The sequence below is a fragment of the Brachycentrus maculatus genome, unplaced genomic scaffold (genome assembly GCF_059751285.1).
Source record: "Brachycentrus maculatus isolate JH-2025_06_01 unplaced genomic scaffold, ASM5975128v1 h1tg000706l, whole genome shotgun sequence".
Lineage (NCBI taxonomy): Eukaryota > Metazoa > Arthropoda > Insecta > Trichoptera > Brachycentridae > Brachycentrus > Brachycentrus maculatus.
In genome coordinates, this window is record NW_028281437.1 from 277,730 (window position 1) to 300,157 (window position 22,428).

Here is a 22,428-nt window from a genome sequence, read left to right on the forward strand (position 1 = left end):
CTGACAAGAGATGCCGATTTTTCTTCATCAACCGAAGCTAAATTTAATGAAGAATGGGATGAGTCAAGAAGTTCTACTGATCGTCCATCAAGTGATACAGGCGATAAAATGCTTGGCCTACTGTTCAGACGGAGATAGGAAAATAACTGAGATTCAGTGCTATATAAGAGAACAGTTAGTATATTCCAACAATTCCAGTGATGCTGACATCCCTTCACTGATAAATGTTATGTTTTCATCGATCAAACATCCACTAACATTCCATTTATTACTAATATATAAGCAACTCTTTCATTAACTGGGTATAATTAGTCAATAACTAATTATTCACTCATGTTGCAAAAAATATTGTTAAAAAAATAATTATAAATAAAATATATAAAAATGTACATCCAAGACCAGTTAATATAAGAAGGCACAAAGTTATTTAAATATATATTTACATACATACATCCGTAATATGTTCATAAAACATATAAATGATTTGTTGAATTATTGTATTTATAGATTGGGCGTTTAATTTGTAGAACTCCATTTTAATTTATGTATAAAATGTTAAATAAAACAATTTTTTTAACTATAAAAATATTGCGATTGGATTTGATATTTGGCGTGCGACAAGCTCAAACGAGTTGCTCAAACGTGCGACAAGCTCATTTTGTATGGCCGGCCTGGCTAGCACGGAATTGGAGCGCTCTTGCAGCGAACCAGTTATGTAATGGAGGAGGAGGAAGTAGCAGAGCTACAATCTTCTAGCACAATAAGAGAAATGCCGAAAGCATGGGAAACTGTTGCATCGTACATTAAGAAGCATCACCCTAATAAGGAGGTGTCTATTCGTGCCACAAATTTATTAAATAATAATGCTGTGACACATTTTCGTCAAATTTTGAAGCTTCGGCTAAAACAAATGTCTTAAAACCATTTTCTAGTTAAAAGGGATTTATTATTTGTCATAAATTCATATTATTATTTACGTTTTTATCAAATCTAGATTATGTTCCAAGTTTTTACACTCCTTAACAATTTATAAGTAATTTTATTGAATAAATGTTAAAAAAAAACATACTAAATTGAGTTTTCTTTCGGCCTGGAACGCATTTTATTATTTTTTAACAATTAAACTTCAATTAATTTAATCGTATTTTTTATTGATTTCTATAGGAAAAAATATTTCGCTTAATGAGTAAGATGCTGGAATGAATTTAATTATTCATTATGAGAGGTTCTACTATGTCTGGTTTAGTAAATCATTACATTATTAAAATTAACAGTGTATTTATTACTTGTGTATTAATTTTAGATAAAAATCCGTAGTAAAATACCTGTTTTATATTGTTAATATTGTTTTATATTTTTAATGTATTTCTTTGTACTGCTACTGTCTTCTTTTTTCTTGACCAGTTAATAAAATAGTCAAAAGAGACATTCATTCTTACCAAGGTTTTAAATTGACAATGTTGAAATTTAAATAAGTAGAATCCTGGTTTACGAATGCTATGGGTTGCAAAGATTTTTAACTTTTTAAAGTGATTACCCTCATTTAGTAGTATTTCTTTTAAATATTTAGATTCATAATGTTGAAATAGTTATTTATTTAAGGTAAGAACTTTTCCCACAGCAAAATCAGTTGCATAAAGAACACAATACACCCATACCTCGCTATACGGCCGCTCTTTATACGGCATTTCGCTATAACGGCACTGTTCAATTAAGGCACGTTTTTCATTTACGGCCTAAAATGTTTAGCTATAACGGCAAAAAAAAACTTTTTTTCCATGTTGTTACATCTACATGTTGCCAATCACTGAAGGACGAAAGAGACAAGAAGGCAAGACAAATAATGTTGGACAATTTTTTTCAGCCAGGCCCATCTTTGCCAGCGAAAAATGATGACGACAGTTATCTGCAGGTTACCATTTCTTCATCGTCTTTAGATTAAAGCCATTTAAAAAAAATTTATGTATGTATGCATACACATATTTTATGTAACATGAAGTACATGTACATTTACGTACAAATGTATGTACTTGTTATGTATGTTTTTTTAATTTAAATGAAATGAAAAGCTAAAATGCAGTTTGAATGATAAACATGTTACATATTTAACAAATTTGGAACCGGTCTTAAATTTGTATTAAAATAATTGATTCCTTACACGGCTATCATTGACTATTTGATATCTTACTAGCTTAATATTGCCCTGAAAACATCCCAAAGGATTTAGAACTTTGAAGTATTATTTATGGAGTTGTTAAAAATGACTAACTGTGACTTAAAAAGTGACTTAAATGGCCCTCCTAAACATTTTTCGTTTTGGTAGTTGGTCACATTCTCCTGTACGACTACGATATATTGGTTTTATAGTGACACCTATCCGCATTACAGCAAAGTAAACATGACAGGAAATTAGACATTTAAAATTAGTTTTTTTGTATATGAAGTTGGAGGAAACAGAAATTGGGTCGGGGTTCATGAAAAAACAGAAAAAATTATAAAGGAAGTTAGTAAAAATAATAACGCAAGGTAAAAATCAAAATATTTATTTGAGTCTATTAACAATATTATCTATCTATACAAAATATATTAGGAAGGTTTAACAAGATACACTTATATGTGATAAGGAGCCGGAGTGGGAACACTCATGAGGGGAGATTCCAAGTAGTCCAGGTCGATGGGGACTTGCGGGATTTCCTGCTGAGTGCCGATCTTCTCCTGCAACTCCTCGTAGAGCTTGTGCACCGGCTCCTTGTGCTGGCTGCCCGGCTGCAGCACCTTGATCAGGGTCTGCACCCGCTGGACGGGCAGCTTGGGATGGATGTACCAGAGGAGCTTCAGAAGATGCTTGGTGACATTGTCCCTGTTCAGTCCGGCGAAGAAGAACTCGTCAAACAGCACGGTGCAGAAGTCCTCGCCTTGGAACTCCTCCGGGATCTGGATGAGGAGCGCGATGAGCGAGTGCAGGAAGGGGTCTTCGTACGCGCGGCCGTCCTTGCAGCTGCCGAGGATGGAGAGCACGCGCAGCAGGGCGGTGCGGTCGCGCTGGCGGGCCGCGTGCAGCGTGTAGTACATGGCCAGCACGCCGCACACCGAGCTGTCCCGCATGTACGCCTCGCACGCGTCCGGCGGCGGCCCCGAGTGCTCGATCGTGGTGATGGCGGCCTCCCGCTCGTCCGGCGGCAGCTTGTTGTGTAACTGGCGTACTTGGTCGTCGACCATTAGCGCCATTAAAGCGGGAAGGTACTTCGTGACAACCTGGCTGTCTAGTTTCGGCTCTTTGAATTCCTGCGTCTCGATCATCATCCAAGCGCTCAAGCCTAACGCTAGCATTCTTAGCAAAAGGATTAGAATTGTGTTGTCTCGGGGCATCGCTTCCGTGTTGATGAGATGCTGTAAGATTTTAATGGCCGAGGTTGCGAGGAAGTTGATGGCGTACGGATCGCAGAGCGTCATGGAGAGATCGCCCAAGACTTGTTCCTGACCGCGTTTGATGCTGTCCAAGAACCCTTGAAGCTCTCGCGACCGCTTGATATCGACGTTCTTTTCTCTGATGCACGCGTCCAGACACCAGGTGAACTTGTGGCACGGGTCCACGGAGATGATATCCTGGACCTCGAGGTCATGCAGGGCCATGAGCAGCTCGGCCCGCAGGGTGCAGTAGTGGATGTTCTTGGTCCTGAGGAACAGGGTGCGCAGGAACTGCAGCACCATGTCGTACAGCCTGATGCTGGAGCCGATCATGTGCGCCAGCTTCTGCACCACGGCCCCCTGGCGCCGCACTTTGGGAGAGGGAGAGAAGAACAGGTTGGTCAGGTTGAGATGGTCGTAGATGACATTTTCTTTTTCTTTAATGTATTGCGTTAAGAGCGGCGACACTTCGTCTCCGAACAGCGACTGATTATCCTGCCAGATCTGTCTCTTCACTTCCGTATCGGTATCGTTGTAGAGATCTCGGTCGCGAACTAAAACCTTTAAATACTTATCGTCGATATGCGGAGTGTTCCGCAAAATACACATCACTACGGGACGAAGGGCTTTCACTCTCACGACTGGAAAACTCTTGGACAATAGTTCCTTTAACTTCTTATCTCTGTCTCTGCCTTCCTTCGCGCCGATTTCGTTAATATGGGCTATGAGTTTCTCTCTTAATTCTTCCAGCACTGACGTATGAAAATCTAACCTTCTTACGCCGTGCAAGTCGAGCAAAGGCAGCATCGGCCTCAGGGAAGGCAGCAGCACTCCGTTGGCTAATTGAAACTCTTCGATAGCTTTCAGAGGGTCCGTGCAGCTCGTGAGAGCATCTCTGAGGTAAACTTGTCCGGGGACGCCTACATCTTCCAGTCCCGTTCCCGGTAATTGTCCTCCTGATGCCATGATGTCAATTTATTTATGCTACCGTAAACTATAACAAATAGTTACAAACGCTTGTCGCTATTCTGAATTGTGTTTCTTCATAATTTACGAATAAAAATTCAAATAATTTGACACAATAAACAACATAGCATTTTGACAAATTGTCACGGAAAAGAAAACCGCAGATTTCGTTAAAAAAAACCTTTCTATCATAGACAAGAAGTTTTAATTAAACTGCGTTCTGTTACTCAGTGTAGTGGTCGTTAACCTTTTAAACCTCACTGACTACTAAACTACAAAAATGAACTGACCTTTTTTTGTCGCATTATTGTAACAAGAGTAATAAATATGTCCCCTTCATGTAACTCAGGTACTAAATATGGGTTTATCCGAGAAACAACAGGAAAACATGGATTTTAAATATATATATATATATATATAAAAATATATATATATATATATATATATATATATATATATATATATATATATATATATATATTTTTATATATATATATATATATATATATATATATATATATATATATATATATATATATATATATATATATATATATATATATATATTATATATATATATATATATATATATATATATATATATATATATATATATATATATATATATATATATATATATATATATATATATATATATATATATATATATATATATATATATTTATATTTATATATGTATATATATATATATATATATGTAATAAAATACCTAGGTACCTACCCATACATTTTATTAAGTACTTACAAAAAGTACCTACATAAAACAGTTCTACCACCAGAGGCCGCATGCGTCGCTCAGAATAAAACAAAAGACTTCCGATAATATTATTAACTGTCAGATTCAGATAGATAGATAGATAGATAGATATAAAATTATTATAAAGATAAATTAAGAATAAACTTTAATTACAAAGCAACACATTGTTTATTTTATTATTATACACCCACTTTACATATTATTTTCACTTAATTTTCAAAAGGAAAATATTACCACGTTATAAAACGACAATTTTGTTAATTGGAAATGGATTATGAAACATTAGATGTATTAAAACAATTACTACAATATGTTCGGAGTGAGAGAGAAAAATTAGAAGATGATCAAAGAAAACGATTAGAAGATAATCAAAGAAGACGTGGAAATTTAAGAACTAGTGATAAAATTAAAAATAAAAATCATGTGAAAATAATTTCTACAAAATATAAAATAAAATATACTCCAGAAAAGAAGAATTTCGAAGCAGATTGTGTGAGCAGGAATCCAGTATTAGAATCGAAGGAAAATGCAAATGAACAATTAAAAGTTGTAAATTTGGTTAAATTAGAAGATATTTTAAAAGATCAGAATAAAAATGAAGACATACAAGTAACACAGAAACAGTGCTTGAAAAATGAAAATAAAAATAAAGTAGAAAAAACTTCTACGAAAGATAAAATAAAATATACTCCAGGAAAGAAGAATTTAGAAGTAGATTGTCTAAGCAGGAATCCAGTATTAAAATCGAATGAAAATGCAGATGAACAATTAAAAGTTGTAAATTTGGTTAAATTAGAAGATAATTTAAAAGATCAGAAAAAAAATAAAGACATACAAATAACACAGAAACAGTGCTTGAAAAATGAAAATAAAAATAAAGTAGAAAAAACTTCTACGAAAGATAAAATAAAATATTCTCCAAGAAAGAAGAATTTAGAAGTAGATTGTCTAAGCAGGAATCCAGTATTAAACTCGAATGAAAATGCAGATGAACAATTAAAAGTTGTAAATTTGGTTAAATTAGAATATACTTTAAGAGGTCAGAATAAAAATGAAGGAATTCAAAAGAAAAAAACAAATGTATTGAAAAAAAACTGTGTCTACTTTAAAAGGGTCAAGAAGAATAAAAAATACAAAAAAAAGAAAGAAAAAAAAAAGAACGGAAAAAAAAGAAAGAAAGAAAAAAAAAGAAAGAAAAAAAAGAAGGAAAGAAAGAAAGAAAAAAAAAAAAAAAAAAAAAAACTTTATCATATCACTAAACTTATACCAGTCCCTTCACTACAAGAAGATGATCCGGAGGACGAGTGAAAATTTTACTATGAATTTTCATCCCCAAGGGGGGAGATGTAATAAAATACCTAGGTACCTACCCATACATTTTATTAAGTACTTACAAAAAGTACCTACATAAAACAGTTCTACCACCAGAGGCCGCATGCGTCGCTCAGAATAAAACAAAAGACTTCCGATAATATTATTAACTGTCAGATTCAGATAGATAGATAGATAGATAGATATAAAATTATTATAAAGATAAATTAAGAATAAACTTTAATTACAAAGCAACACATTGTTTATTTTATTATTATACACCCACTTTACATATTATTTTCACTTAATTTTCAAAAGGAAAATATTACCACGTTATATATATATATATATATATATATATATATATATATATATATATATATATATATATATATATATATATATATATATATATATATATATATATATATATATATATATATATATATATATATATATATATATATATATATATATATATATATATATATATATATATATATATATATATATATATATATAAATGATGACAATATCTGTCTTATGAAATGGTGAAAGAACTTAAATATAATGCTGATATGTCAGAAAAATAGTGAATCTAACACTAATATGGGATTAATTGATTGAAGACGTAATGCAGAATGATTACATCAGAAAATAAGTATTTTTGCTGATTATAAAAATAAAATAAACCTTGTGCACCGTAAGCAAGTCAAATTAATAATAATTAAATTTTTAATACTTGAAATAGTTTAAGATTCGAGTCAAATGGATTCTTTTCAGATGATTTCCAAACCTTCAACAGAAATTCCCATTAAGGTGGAGACTGACCGGAGCATTTCATCGTAACGTAACACGTTACGATGCGAGCATTCAGCCAGTCAGTACACCGAGCCGAGCACTCCATCCATAGTTTCGGATGCTCGGTGATGCTCGCCGCGAGCGATGCTACGACGCTATGTTATGACGAAATGCTCCGGTCAGTCTCCACCTTTAGTTTTCGAACGTATATGCATGAAAAAAGATTTCACATACTAGCACATATAGTACATCTATGGTTATCATCAAACGTCAAACTTCAAAACGACGCGGCGAACTTATAGTGATATTTGTAATTCAAATAATTCGATCAGTGTTGATGTTATTTTGTTGATTATATTAAAATACCTTCAATATGTCAGAAAAACAAAAATTGTAAGTATACCAGACGATTATTTGGTAGATAATAATGTTACGTTTTCTGTATTACTGATGTTTACTGACGTTCGAATAATGTTTTAGGTTAATTTGTGGCGATGTCAATGGAAATTTTAAAAACCTATTTTCGAGAGTTGACTCGATCAACATGAAATCTGGACCATTTGATTTATTGTTATGCGTAGGAACATTTTTTAATGATTCCAATTCGGAATTACAGGCTTATAAAAACGGCGCCAAAACAGGTATGTAAAATATTCAAATTACAGTATAAATTTAACCTGAAATTATCGGACAATTCCAATAAAAATTAAAAAAAAAATTCCATTGAATATTTTTTGGTGTTAAAAATATGCATTCAAAATAAAGATTAAAAAAAAAACTCACCAATGTGTAATAACAGAGTTATCATTCAGCATGTACTCCTTCGGCAGTCTATACACATTGAAGCATATCACTATTAGGCGCACTGTTTATTAACATTACACATACTGATGCAATAAATTTACACACCAAAAAATCACATTGTTTCCAAAAAAAAAAAAAAATCGTAATACCTGCTGTACACAGACGAATGTTGGTTTGCAAATGACGTAGTATCTGTGATTCAGTGCATTAGCATATTTTTTGCGGGAAGCGCTTAAAAACGTCTTTTACGCACTGTTGGTAGAGAGCGGGAGATACAGGTGTTCTATTTGCTTACTTTTGGTAGAGCGCGAGAGATGCCAAAAATGATTGTACAGATTGGAATTGAGTTTGCGGTTACTTGTGATTAGTATACTGAGGGTCGGGCGGCAGACTGAGTATAATTAGGGTCGGGTTGATGAAAAAACTGCCCGACAACAATGTGTGAAGCTTACTTTAATTTTGTCACCATTTAGCACAACCAATATGTCCACTTTGATTCAATGCTCAACTATTGCACAACCATTAAAATTGGTTGTGCAATTAATGCAGTACTGAGAAATATAATGAATAATAAATCCCTTACCGCACCCCAATGGTGCATAGGGCACTGTTTCATATAAACGCAGTGTTATCTCGATCGATTACACATGAAGGAAAGGTGATCAGCCCTCCACTTCAGGTACCAGTCCAGTGTAATATTGAATAAATATTAGAGTGAAAAAATCACTTATATTTATTAAACCCCCCTGGGAATCGAACCCGGGACCTCCAGAACGGTAGGCGAGCATGCTGACCATTACACTACGGAGCCGGACTGAGAAATACAGCTGATAAAATATCGTAAGCCACTTTGAAACTTTTACGAGGGAAGAATAAAAATTACCATAAGAAATATTGCACACAACATTTAAACATTATGCAGCTTTTTTCTTTCCTTGTAAAAGTTTTAAACACTGGCTTACGATATTTTATCAGCTTTATTTTTCAGTACTGCGTTAATTGCACAACAAATTCCAATGGTTGTGAAATATCGGTAAGAAATATTGCACACAAAATTTAAACATTATGTTGTTTAGAGTATATTATTATTAATATGTAACTTCACACTTTTTTGTAAAACTTCACCCATAACGAGAAGTTCATTTGCATATTAAATATATATATGTTAAATAATGTTTAAATACAACATAAAACAAAGTAACATAAACAGCATGAACTATATGAACAAACACAGTGAGAAATGTCTAGGTAGATAGATTATATCAACAAAAGGGACATTGCAACAATAACGTTTTTTTTTGCTGTCTTTATTTTAGTGGGGTGAATAACTTTAAACATTTTTCATCCACCATATCAGGAACTTACTTTTTGATTTTTGATTTTATTTTTATTATTCATAAGTATACTGGCAAAACAGTCCGCCTCCGTAGTGTAATGGTCAGCACGCTCGGCTACCGTTCTGGAGGTCCCGGGTTCGATTCCCAAGGGGGGTAAAATAAATATAAGTGATTTTTTCACTGTCATATTTATTCAATATTACCTTGGACTGGTACCTGAAGCGGAGGGCTGATCACCTTTCCTTCATGTGTAAACGATCAAGATAACACTGCGTTTATATGACGCAGTGCCCTATGCACCATTGGGGTGCGGATAAGGGTTTTATTTTATTTTATTATTATACTGGCAAAAAAAACACTTTAATATCCCTGTTTTAATAATCCCTGTTATTTCAAACTTTTAGCCTAAATAACATACCCGCTATTAAATTTGTGTCCGGTTGTGGTCCCGTGGTTAGTTTCGCGGACTCTTAAGTCAGAGTCTCTCGGTTTGTATCCACTCTACCACAATTTATAGCTATTTTTAATAATGAGCCGCTTAGGCTCACAGAAATAGTATGAAATAGAAATATTTGCGTAAATAATAAAATCACAAATATTTCTCTTTTACTAAGTGTATTTTGCCAGTTTATAGAACGTTGTAAACCTTTATAATATGCATCATTAAGTCTAAATTGCATATTTTCAATTTAATGTTTTTTGCCAGTACACCCACGTTTTCTAATTTTATATGTGGCGGAACATACACTTATATGAAATTATTAAATATTTACACACGACTCATATCTTTGCGACACATCTCTCATACCTTCACTTCTTCTTCTTCCTACCCTCTAGTTGATCATACATTGGATAAAGGCAAATTGATCAGACTTATGCTTCAGATGACAGTCCAGGCTAATATTGAATATTATACTTATATTTGTTTTGAACCCCTGGGAATCAAACCCGGGACCTCCATCACGGTAGTCAAACTTAGTAACCACTACGCTATCAAGGCAGACTCTACTAAGTATTCGGCTGTCCAAACTTAAAACACAGTAAGGGACACTTTTTTTTTAGTACGTTTTTTTTTTGCATTTTTGGACTAAGTAGAATCTACTTAGTCCAAAAATGTAAAAAAAACCTTCTATAAAAAAATGTCCCTTACTGTGTTTTGAGTTTGGACAGCCGTATTGTGAATACTTACAACAACAAAAAAAGTTGTAATTTTTAAAAAATATGAAAAAATGCACATTCGTCAAACAAAAGTGTGTTGATACATGCGCATGCTCCGAATCCCATGGACAGCTATACGCATCAACGAGTCCATTCGTCAGGAGTTACATTTGGACGGCTTGAATCTGGCCAGTGTCTGTACATGACGAATTCTTCAGTTCTTTGGACATGTTAAGCGTGGCAATGACGGTAGCCTGGAACGACTGGTTGTGATCGGTAGCCTGGGAGGGAATATAGGGAGAGGAAGATCCCCACACGATAGATCAACCAAGTTAAAGCAGCAGCAGGCACCTCGGTGGTTGGAGCGCTACGTGCAGCACAGTCAAGGGATAACTGGAGAAGAGTAATTGCTTCCACAAGGGTCACACCCCTTAGTAATGAGGAGTAAGAGGAAGAAGAATAATACGTTGATGATACATTATTTTTAATATTGCAGTCACAGTTCCGACTTATATATTGGGTCCGTGCAGCGAGGACCATCAGGCATTTTACCCGGAGAATGAAGGAGCAGAAATCTGTCCAAATGTCACTTATTTAGGTTAGTATAAATACTATATAAATATAAATAACACAGCCATCGAGTCTAATTCACCAAAAGTTTAAAAGTGTCACATTTAAAACAAAATCTCCCAAAGGCAAAGCCTGCTCAATCTACAATACAATATACTTTATGGTATGAAGATAATTATAATGAATTAAATAGGTAGAAAGTTTTTTTTCTATGGACTGATACAGTGGTGGCGGTCTGTTTTTGAATCCTCGTGAAAATAATTGATTTAAAACTAATATACTTTTATTTAACAAATGTAAAATCAGTTTTCTGGGTGAATTAGTGTTTCTTTTATTATTTATATAACATTTCTTAGATTAGTTTGTTATTTTTTCCCGTGTTTCCTCTACCCACAATCAAGGTAACAATAATCTTTTCATACTTTTTCATATTTTTTATTTAATTATTTTTAAATTTCAAACATTTGGCTTGTTTTTCGCAATACTCATTTATAAAAAATGAGAAAAAAACCTTCGGACCCCCCGGATGGAGAAACGGATTCGTCACAAGCAACGATGAAGTCTGTCCCGGATGCGTCAGATTTCATCACAATTCAATGCCAAAACAAAACTAAAAAACAAAAAATGACCAAACGTAGTGAGAGGAAGTCGAGTTCCGACTCGGATCGTCTCGTTCATAAAAGTCCAAGTCCACGCAATATTGTTTCTCATATCGTTTTTGATCTCCCTACTCAGTCAACTTCTAACCCAACACCGAACTTACCTACAAATACGCCCACAACTACACAAACAAAAGGCCCATTATCCCGCTTATACAATGGAATGGACCGTGCATTATTTTAATTTTATGAATAAACCTTGAAGAGGGCAACAGGTTATTGCTGAAACTAGTTGGTTTTCAATAAAAATTTGAGTGGATCAAAAAACAAAGTCTTTTTATTTCTCAAAATAATATATCACAATGATCCACAAAGTCAATGCTTTCAATGTTCAAAATATATAATATATCCATTAGTTTTCTTGTTTCTGCATATTATTCAATACTTTTAACCCTTATGGTGCATAGGGCACTACATCGCATTGACATAGCGTTGTCTTTATTGTTAATTATGCGAAGGTAGTTTATTTACTTTGCCTTCAGCAATCCTGCACTTTAGGTTCCAGTCCAGGGTGGTATTAAATAAAAATTGGAGTAAGAAATCATAGAGTTTCTTTTTTAACAGATTGTTTTTAACTGTTGGAAGAGAGCGGGAGACACTTATAAGCGTTCTATGCGTGTACTTTTGGTAGAGCGCGAGAGACACCAAAAAACATTGCACAGATCGTAATTGGGTTTACGGTTACTTGCGATTAGTATACAGAGGGTCTGGCAGCAGGCTGTCTGAGTATAGTTAGGGTCGGGGTTGATGAAAAAACCGCCCGACAACAATGTGTTAAAACGTAGCTTCTCAGTAAACTAAGAATTTAAATCTACTGTGAAATTTCCTGATGATATTGGATGATATGAAAATTTGGTAATTTTTCAGGTAAGCGAGGTGTGTACACCACAAGCAGTGGTTTGAAGATCGGCTATCTCAGTGGCCACCAGGCTGTGGACGGTGCGGAGAGAGGGTTCTCCGGAGCCGACTGCTCGGCCGTGAAAGATGCCTGTCTGAGAGGACAACCCGACTACCGAGGGCTGGACATACTGATCACCTCGCAGTGGCCGTCCCAAGTGCAGAACTTGGACGAAAGAAAGGTTTGGCAAATATTTTTTATCAATGTTGTATCTTGTTTTTTTTATTATCGGATTGTGTGTAGAGCACCTCTTCAGATTGAGGTGTGGTTTCAACCCGCATCCACTCACTGCTGGGAGAAGGTCTCCTTCAATGCCTACCACTCCTTGAGGTAGCACTACCTTTATTGTTAATTACACAAAGCCAAAGCAAAAAAAATAAATTTTGAGATGGAGACCTTGGGAGAATAACATAGGCATTGAGGGACCTCAAAAAAGATGGTCCGACAACATAGTCTCTGTGGGGGGTAGAAACTGGCTGCAAATAGTAACCGACCAAAGGAAAGGATACGGAAGAGGCCTATATCTAGCAGTGGGGGACAGAAGGCCAGAGAAAAAGAAAGCGATGAGTCCTTCAGCTCTCAGGTACCCCCCGGGATCATACCAATACACTATGGAGGTGGACCATATTACTAGTATATAAAAAATGAAAACTAATTATTACACCAGTTTCTTATAAGAGTAGGCAGAAAGAATAGAATGCCACACCAGTCTGTCTGATCTGAAATGCATCGAGACATGTGTTACAGTAGATTTTAAGAAATATGTAGTGGTATTTACAATGTAAAACTTAAATAAAAAATGGATAGATTTATTACCACAAATTGACTGTCGAATCAATTCATGAAATTCATTCAGCATGTTTATTTATATAATTTGTGATGTCTGTCAGGAGAGATAGCACATTGTTCATCTGCTGCGTGTTTCGGGGTGATTTGGCATTATCACGTGTAAAATAGCCAAATGTGTTTTTAGATTGACCTGGACGTGAGTAGCAGCTCCTTGCTGGTGTCGTGGCTCGCCATGCACACTCGGCCCAGATACCACTTTGTCACATCTCCAAAGCTCTATTACGAGCGGCCACCGTACAGGCAAGTTATACCCTATATTATTCATATTTATAGCAGTGGTCGGGCACCTACTACCCGCGGGTAGTTGAATTACCCACGAAGAAAATATGATGATGATATTTTTTTTACACTTTTGTTTTATAAATTAAATTTGTATTTACACATATGTACATGTGTGTATTTTATTTAATAAGAATAATTTTTTTCTTTAAATTTTTTAAAGACCTTTTACCCACTTGTAAATGAAAATTTTAAAATTGTTTTTTTTTACCCAGTCTCTCAGAAGGTTGCTGACCACTGATTTATAGCATTTACTTTGTAGTTAGTCTTTTTTACTGAAATGGTAGTATATAACCACTCACTGACATTTTTGTCTATGGGTTTTGAGACGTACCCGTCTCTTCACTACACCAACATTTGTTGTTGTTCCGCAATCCTTAGTGCATGTTGGTCCTCGGGCCGACCCAAAACGCATGTGATCAATATGTTGTGTAGCTGGTGTGTGACTAGTACTATGCTAGTTTTGCATTCAAGCTTTTACCCAACTACGTCATGACGCCTGTCATGTTGATAACAAGAATTTCTGCCTGCCATGCCTGCCTCGCCTGCCATGTTGACAACAATAATTTCTTGGAGATATTAAAATATGTTATTTTCCAGGAATGTGAACACGTACCACAACAGCAGAGAGCTCGCCACGCGCTTCATTGCCGTGGCTCCAGTGGGAAATGCCGACAAGCAGAAGTGGCTGTACGCATGCAGCCTGCAGCCCATCCAGCGCATGCGCATGATGGAGCTGCTGCAGGGCACTACCGATGAGACGCCCTGTCCGTACCCCGAGGAGCTCATGCAGCAGACCAAGCCCGGCCTGCTGGAGAAGGTGGGTCCTCGCACTCTTGTCTCGCACCTTAAGTCTTCTTCTTATTTTTCATGAGTTCTTTTTCCTCCATTGCCGGATATAGACCTCTTCCATTTCCTTCGAGCGGTTGTTGTTTGCAGTTAGTTTCTACCCCCCACAGCGACTATGTCGTCGGACCATCTCTTTTGGGGTCTTTTGACACCTCTTTTGTTCCCCCAAGGTCTCCATCTTAAAATATTTGGGGTCCATCTTGTGTTTTGCAATGTGTCCCGCCCATTGGCATTAGAGTCTTGCCACGCAATCCATGATATCCTCTGTTTTGGTTCTATTCCTGATGTCTTCATCAAAATCACTTCATTACATAGTTTTCTGTTTCCACTTTTGTAGAGAAAAGTTATTGTATTTTATTTTATTCGGCACTGAGCTAAGCTGAATTTCGAAGCTTGTATACTATTTCATGGGAAGACTGATTTACTGACAGTTGGCGGTTTGTGGTTTTAGTACACGGGCAACGGGCAGTTCTTCTTTGACATGGACTCGGCGGATTCCGGAGGGAAGCGGAAACACAAGGGAGATCAGAAGGAGAGGAAGCGCCCGGAATTCGACCAGGGTAACCCAATCTATTTATTTATATTTCATCATGCACATAATTACAAATGTGCCTCATTGTGTTTTCTCGTGCCGAGGGCACAGTTTATGATATTTATTTGCAAACCCATACGAAATAAAATTACATTCTGACATCTCAATATAGATTAAGAAGAATTGCACAGAAATATGGGTATTTATAGGGCTTACGAGTCATAGGGTGGTTTTTTTGTTTTTTTTTCTCTTCACTTTTTTGCATCCTGCTTATAAATGCAAGGTCATGCTACGGGTAAGGGATTCTTACACTTTTACTATAGTGCTTTCCAGTATGCATTATGTGGGAGAAAAATAATAGTCATAGGTTGGTTAAGTGATCGTTTTACACACGTGTAACACTCCATTTACCTATTTAACACACCATTTTACCTACGACTGACACACTACTCATATTTTTTGGAAAAATTTAACAAATATAATTAAAATATTAAAAAAGTCATTTAACTAGTGTCGTAGATCCAGGCGGGATCGGCCCAATTAACTGCCCGGTTCGATTTTATCGCTTTACATAAAAAAAAGATAATATAACTAACTAACTAACTAACTAACCATCACGCCGCTTCCCCGCAGGGGTGGGCAGAGAGAATCGAACGCCACACCACTCTGTCTTTGCAAACATTCTTTGCCTCTTCTACATTCATGCATCTCCTCATACATACCCGACGTATTGTCATTAGAGATGGATTTTTAACTCGTTTAAAAAAAAAATATTTAAAGGAATAATCCACAAAACCTTTTTTTAAAGCCTTGTCTGCAGGTAGCATAGTAAGAATAGGAAGGTAAATGTGAAAAATAAAATCTTTCTTGAATTTATTTTGCAAGTGGCGCTAATTCATTTCGCAGTCTGGCCGCTATTTATTTCAGTTTAAATACCACATAACTTGTACGGAAGATGTTATGATTGTAATTTTTTCTTCTTCTTCTGGATGTTTCCATTCTCCTCACATGTGCATACCATTGTCTCCTTCGTTGCCTTCCCCACCTAACGACATCTTCAATTTCCCTGATCCTGGCATTTCTTATTCTATCTCGAAGACTCTTTCCTGATATTCTTATTAGAGTAATATGATTTAATTGATTTAGTTTGAATAGTTTATTTTGTGTTTTCCTTAGTGTGAATTCTTCTTCTTCTTCTTATTTTAGGACTAGGTCCTGTCATTCTTGGGTCGCTCCTGGGAGGTGGAAGACCAGCTATCCTTCCATCGTTTAGGTGGTCTTCCTGGGGGTCTGATCCTGCCTATGCTGCTGTCCTCTGCCACCCTCACCACTCGATCCGAACTCGCTCTTCCCACATGATTTCTCCAGAAACGTCTTCTTTCTCTTCCCCATCGCACAACATCTTCAACATCGCAGATTTTTCTTATTTCTGAGTTTCTAACTCTGTCGCGAAGTGTTAGGCCAGCAATGGGTCGTAGAGTCTAAGAAGGCTTTTTGTTCTCGCGGTGCCGGCTCTTGTTTCCGTGCCATATGTCAAGATCCTCACCTTACTCTCTTTCAGCATGTATTTGTTTCCCCATACAATTTTTTTTAAGCATCCAGCTAATGTGAATGAATTTTTATTATTATTGTTGATTTTTTTCCTGCCATCTCTATCTCCTCTTATACCCTTTATTTATTGATATTATGATCTACATATTTTGTCTGGTAGGGCTTAAATCACACGTAAACAAGTGGAGGCTTGGTAATAAAATAAAATAAAATAATGATGAAATAATGTTATGATTGTATGTTTATCTGCTATTGGTCCCCTTGACATGGATATTTTGTTCCTCAGCCACCTGTTGGTTCTGCTTGTCATCGCCCACAGTCGAGAAGCAGCTGGTCATCAGCGTCGGCGAGACCTGCTACCTGGCGCTGGCCAAGGGTCCACTGGGCCCGCACCACTGTCTCATATTGCCTATAGCTCACCACCAGTCCACCAGTCAGGTAATAAAAATATAGTAAAATCCTTTTCAAACAAATCGCTCACTCCTTTCAGCAAAGTCATAAATCAAAAATCATAAGTCAATTTTCAGTTGTGCATGTTTTCGGAATGCCCAGAAAATGTACTATATATCAGTAAAAGCGGCATATTTTTAACTTAGTATTTACCCGCTATAGGGCAGAAAGTGTTGTTTTTGCATTTTGAAGAAAAGATATTGTTAAATAATTTTTTTAACAATACTAAATATTTTTCAAATGGAGAAAAAACCTTCAGGTTTTACTTAAAAAGATCTGTTACACAGTAAAAAGTTCAATAAGTGGCTTGATATTTATTTTTAATACATTTTATTATATTCTTAAACTTTAAAAACGATCTCCTGAAAAATCGAGTTTTTTATTGCATAGTAATCAAAGTTCTTTGATGACTTACCCATGATTGACAACCATATATTTAATAATGTTGCATATTCACTTCAATAGAAATCATGTTTGGTATTTATTAAATTACACTTCCTCGGGATCCTCTTCGGTTGACATTTGTAAGCAAAAAGTGTAAGTATTTATAGGTTTTTTATTTATTAATATTTTGTATTGATGTAATTGAATAATTCTTATTTGAAATCTACAGGCGCCCGATGAAATCAACAAAGAAATAAAGCTTTTCAAGAAAGCGTTGAGGAAGTTCTTCTCCTCGATCGGGGAGCTGGTGGTCTTCTTCGAGAGGAACTTCAAGACTTCCCATCTCCAGATCCAGTGCGTGCCCGTGCCCCGCGAGGCGGAACAGCAACTTGTCGAGGCGTTTCAAGTGAGTGTATCAAAATAGAGATTGGTTTAGAATTGGTCATCCTTTCATACACTTTTGGCCAAAGAATGGACATGACCAAGAACCAAACATGGCTGGATTCCAGTATTATTTTCCTAATTATTTATTTTAATGTATTGAAGTGAAGCATGGAGTTGGCTAAAGAAGGATGAAAGTAGAGTGAATCCAGTCGAATTTTGATCTGTCAGAAGAATGTGCAACTAAACGATGTATGATAGATGTTCAAATAGTGAAATAAGGAAGTAATTTAAAGCTGAGATAAGTATTCTTCAAACCCTTATCCGCACCCCAGTGGTGCATAGGGCACTGCATATAAACGCAGTGTTATCTTGATCGTTAACACATGAAGGAGCGTGATCAGCCCTCCGCTTCAGGTACCAGTCCAGGGGGATATTGAATAAATATTAGAGTGAAAAAATCACTTATATTTATTTGACTCCCCCTGGGAATCGAACTTGGGACCTCCAGAATGGTAGCCGGGTGTGCTGACCATTACACTATGGAGGCGGAGGTGGAGATAAGTATTATCAATAAAATTAAGAAAGGTGTGTTGAGATGGTTTGGAAATGTGGAATGAATGAGCAGGGAAAGAACGGTAAAACAAATTAATGAGGCGAATGTAGTTGGAAAAAGGAGCAGAGTAAGACCGAGAATAACTTGGCACGATCAGGTATGCCAAATACTTGAAAGCGGTTAGGTTAGGAGTCTAAATAATCGGCGGGTATGTATGAGGAGATGTATGAACGTGGAAGAGGTGAAGAATGTTTGCACAGACAGAGTGGTGTGGCTGCCTACCCCTGCGGAGAAGCAGCTTAATGGTTAGTTAGTTAGTTTATTATTTATTCAGGAATAGAAATGAATATTTAGGTCACTTCTATAAAAATAATCTAATTGAAAACAACATCACTGAACAAATTAAAAACTTAAAATCTCAAATTAAAATCCCTGTATTCCTTCATAGTGAACTGGTTAGCACATTTGGGTATTCTGCCAGAGGATTTGATTCCCAGGGAGACAAAATAAAATATATAAAAAAACACCACCCTTCATGCACTCACGCGAGATATTTTCTTATATGTGAATTTCTGAAGATTTTTTTGCAAAAATGATTCATTTCAAATTTAGTACATTGTAAGGCCGCAAACAAACGGTTTTTATTAAAAATGTACTTATATTTTTCACTAAAAATGAGTTAAATTTGTGATCACCTCCATTCACTTCATATAATTAAAAATTCAGTGAACATTGCGTTGATCTGATGGAATGCCCTATGCCTCATTGCATACAAACATGTTTCAGAAGGAAGACAAACAAATTAGTTAAGTTTTATTATTATTTAAGTTTCATTTTATATGTATAATGGAAACAAAAATAAAAGATGATATCAGCAGGAATATGCAAATCCAAGGGTAACGAATTTGGGGATTTTGAGAGATGACTGTACATATATGTATATGTTTGTTGCTCAGGATGAAGCCGGTATCCAGGGTTTCCAACTGGAGCTGATCCCGGAGCGCACGGAGCTGAAGCAGATGGTCACTCCGGGCGCCCCCTACTTCCATCTGCAGCTGCCTACGGGTGACCAGTTCTACGCCAGGACCAAGAAAAACTTCCCCCTACAGTTTGGCAGGTGACTATCCATAACTTTATAATTAAATGACATTAAGCCAGCTACTCTTAAATTCTTCCATTAATGTTAAAAGTATATATTTTGACTTCACCCCTGTGTCGAAAAGTTTCAGCCATTGCGCTGCCTTTTCCAGTCGCAGCTGTAAAGTCTCTTGACCCTTTGTTTTAATGAAGATTTTATTTGGAAAAAGGAAAGTTTTTTTTTTAATTTCAAATAAATGATATTGTTTGCGGGAAAAGCTGAAAAGCGTCTTTTACATACTGTTGCTTATAAACATTTTATTTTCTTACTTTTGGTAGAACGTGAGAGAAGCCAAAGAATATTGTACAGATCAGAATTGGGTTTGTGGTTACTGGTGATTAGTATACCGAGTGTCAGGGGGCTGTCTGAGTATAATTAAGGTTGGGGTTGATGAAAAAACCGTCCGACAACAATTTGTTAAATGAAAATCACAAAAAATAGTATCATAAGTGTTACGCACACACAAATATTACACGCAGAAAGGTCCAAGTGGGTCTAAGTGGAGAAAATTCAGATTTGTTAACATGTTTTGGGACACACTCAAAATGTTTTGAATATTGAAAGCATTACCTTTGTGGATCATATTGATATATTATTTTGAGAAATAAAAAGACTTTGTTTTTTGATCCACTCACATTTTTATTAACCAACTAGTTTCGGCAACAACCTGTTGCCCTCTTCGGGGTTTAGTTTCAGTCATAAATTAAACCCTGAAGAGGGCAACAGGAAACTTTTACTTGGTTAATAAAAATCAATCAATTAGTGAGTGGATCAAAAAACAAAGTCTTTTTATTTCTCAAAATAATATACAGTGATGACGTTTATACAATTTTTATTTTAATTGATTTGTATATGCTTCCTTCTAACCCTTATCCGCATCCAATGGTGCATAGGGCACTGCACCATATTGAAGCAGTGTTATCTTGATTGTTAAATACACGAAGGAAAGGTGATCAGCCTTCAGAGCTTTTTTACTCCAATATAAAGTCAAAGTTTAGTAATTTTTTTACATCCCAACATATAACATATTTCTCAAAATAATACACTCAAAATGTTCTAAATTATGTAGTGTAGTTATTTCTATGGAGTTGTTTCATTTTAGGGACGTGCTGGCCAGCTCACCGATCCTGAACTGCGAAGACAAAGCAGACTGGAGAGCTTGTCAGCTCACCAAGGAAGAGGAAATAGAATACGTCACGGAGTTCCGGAAAAAGTTTGAACCTTTTGATTTCACCGTAGAGGAATAATATGTACAAAATTGTTTACTTTAATATTGACTGCTGGGTTTTTACTCGTATGATTAGACTAATTAATGAAAATCATGATTTTACATAAAGATTAAAGTAATTATTTTATAAGATTATGAAATTTTGTGTAAAAAATATTTATGTATTAATTTTAAATCAAACACGGATTTTTTGAGTCTACTAAGTTGTATTTTATTAACAAAAACACATAAAAAATTTATATTGTGACAATTGTTTCGTCTTGTTAGGGCATTATCAAACAAATGTGTGACATTTGTTTGATAATGCCCTAAATCAAAAAATCTGTGTTGAAATATAACTTTTGATTTGGAATGAATGCATTTGAAAAAGGGATAAAAGTAAAACACGTGATATTTTGTTATTTTTTATTGTCAAGTAACAAATAAAATTGTTAGGTATATAATAACATTGTTGTTTTTTCGTTTTTAAATTCTATTAATAACCATTTTAAAATACACAATATTTTTAATACAAGCTTAATATTTAAGTACTCCTCTCTCCCTGTTTATTATACTATGATATATTCTGACAAATTTTACATATATATATTTAAAAAAAAAATATTAAAAAAAAAAAAAACTAAAAAATATTATTTAAATGAGTAAAAAATGCATTAGTACACAATTATGTTAAAAAACAATCACATATATTGTTATGTATTACTACATTTTTATTAATATTTATATTTTTATTGTGTTTCTCATGAATAAAATGCGTAATATTGGATGCAAACATAGCAATCTCCAAAGTAAGATTTGACTAAAGTCCGATCCAATTATTATAGTATTAATCAAAATGTCAAATATGAAAATTAGTTTTTAGTACAAAAGTTTTACACATAATGTGATTGTTTTACAGAATCATTAATAATAAATAATAATATTAACTGCCCTATCTCATTGAATGTACGTAATATGCATGTAGAATACCTCCCAAACATTTATGCAGCGTAATGTAAATTTCACAACTAAATTATAATTACAAAATTTATATTTGAAGCACTAACTTTGTGATTTTCGATTTTATAATTAAAATGTTACTTCGTTTTAAAATCACTACAAATATTTTATAACTTAATTGTTATGTCTGCCGAATTCCAAGCTAACCGCTTCTTTATCAAGACTAATTAATACTCATTCTTGATAAAGAAGCGGTTAGCTTCGAAACCGGTAGATATTACAATTAAGTTATAACAAAATATTTAAAGTGATTTTAAAACAAAGGTACATTTTAATTATAAATTATAATTATTCATCTCGTTCTTCATTTAAAATAATAATACTCTATTGAATATTTTTACAAATACATTTTATATTGAATGTTATATCAGTTGTTAAAAACAATAAAAAATGTATTAAAAAAGAACTCCACCGACAAGACGCACAAGGTGGCTTGGCTTGGTGGGTCTCTGCAAAAAAAATGTTCTAAATATGTAAAAATTGTGATTGAAATAAATGTATATAAATTTAAAAAAATCGATATATATTCTATAAATAAGATA

At 34.9% G+C, this 22,428-nt stretch overlaps 2 protein-coding genes across 2 annotated transcripts; one reads left to right on the plus strand and one right to left on the minus strand.

Moving 5' to 3' along the window:
* Positions 1-2,531: 2,531 nt before the first annotated feature.
* On the minus strand, positions 2,532-4,556 carry LOC148300497 (negative elongation factor B-like). Its single transcript, XM_088274683.1, has one exon. It carries the CDS (start codon positions 4,372-4,374, stop codon positions 2,611-2,613), a length of 1,764 nt encoding a protein of 587 aa, XP_088130809.1. The 5' UTR covers positions 4,375-4,556; the 3' UTR covers positions 2,532-2,610.
* A 2,965-nt stretch (positions 4,557-7,521) lies between these two features.
* LOC148300498 (pre-mRNA splicing factor CG7741-like) lies at positions 7,522-20,978 on the plus strand. The gene is made up of 11 exons (XM_088274688.1): positions 7,522-7,657; positions 7,745-7,905; positions 11,060-11,161; positions 12,660-12,871; positions 13,664-13,779; positions 14,419-14,638; positions 15,119-15,227; positions 17,037-17,188; positions 17,814-17,990; positions 19,478-19,638; positions 20,762-20,978. The coding sequence occupies exons 1-11, from the start codon at positions 7,638-7,640 to the stop codon at positions 20,904-20,906; spliced, it is 1,575 nt and encodes a 524-aa protein (XP_088130814.1). The 5' UTR covers positions 7,522-7,637; the 3' UTR covers positions 20,907-20,978.
* Positions 20,979-22,428: the final 1,450 nt, after the last annotated feature.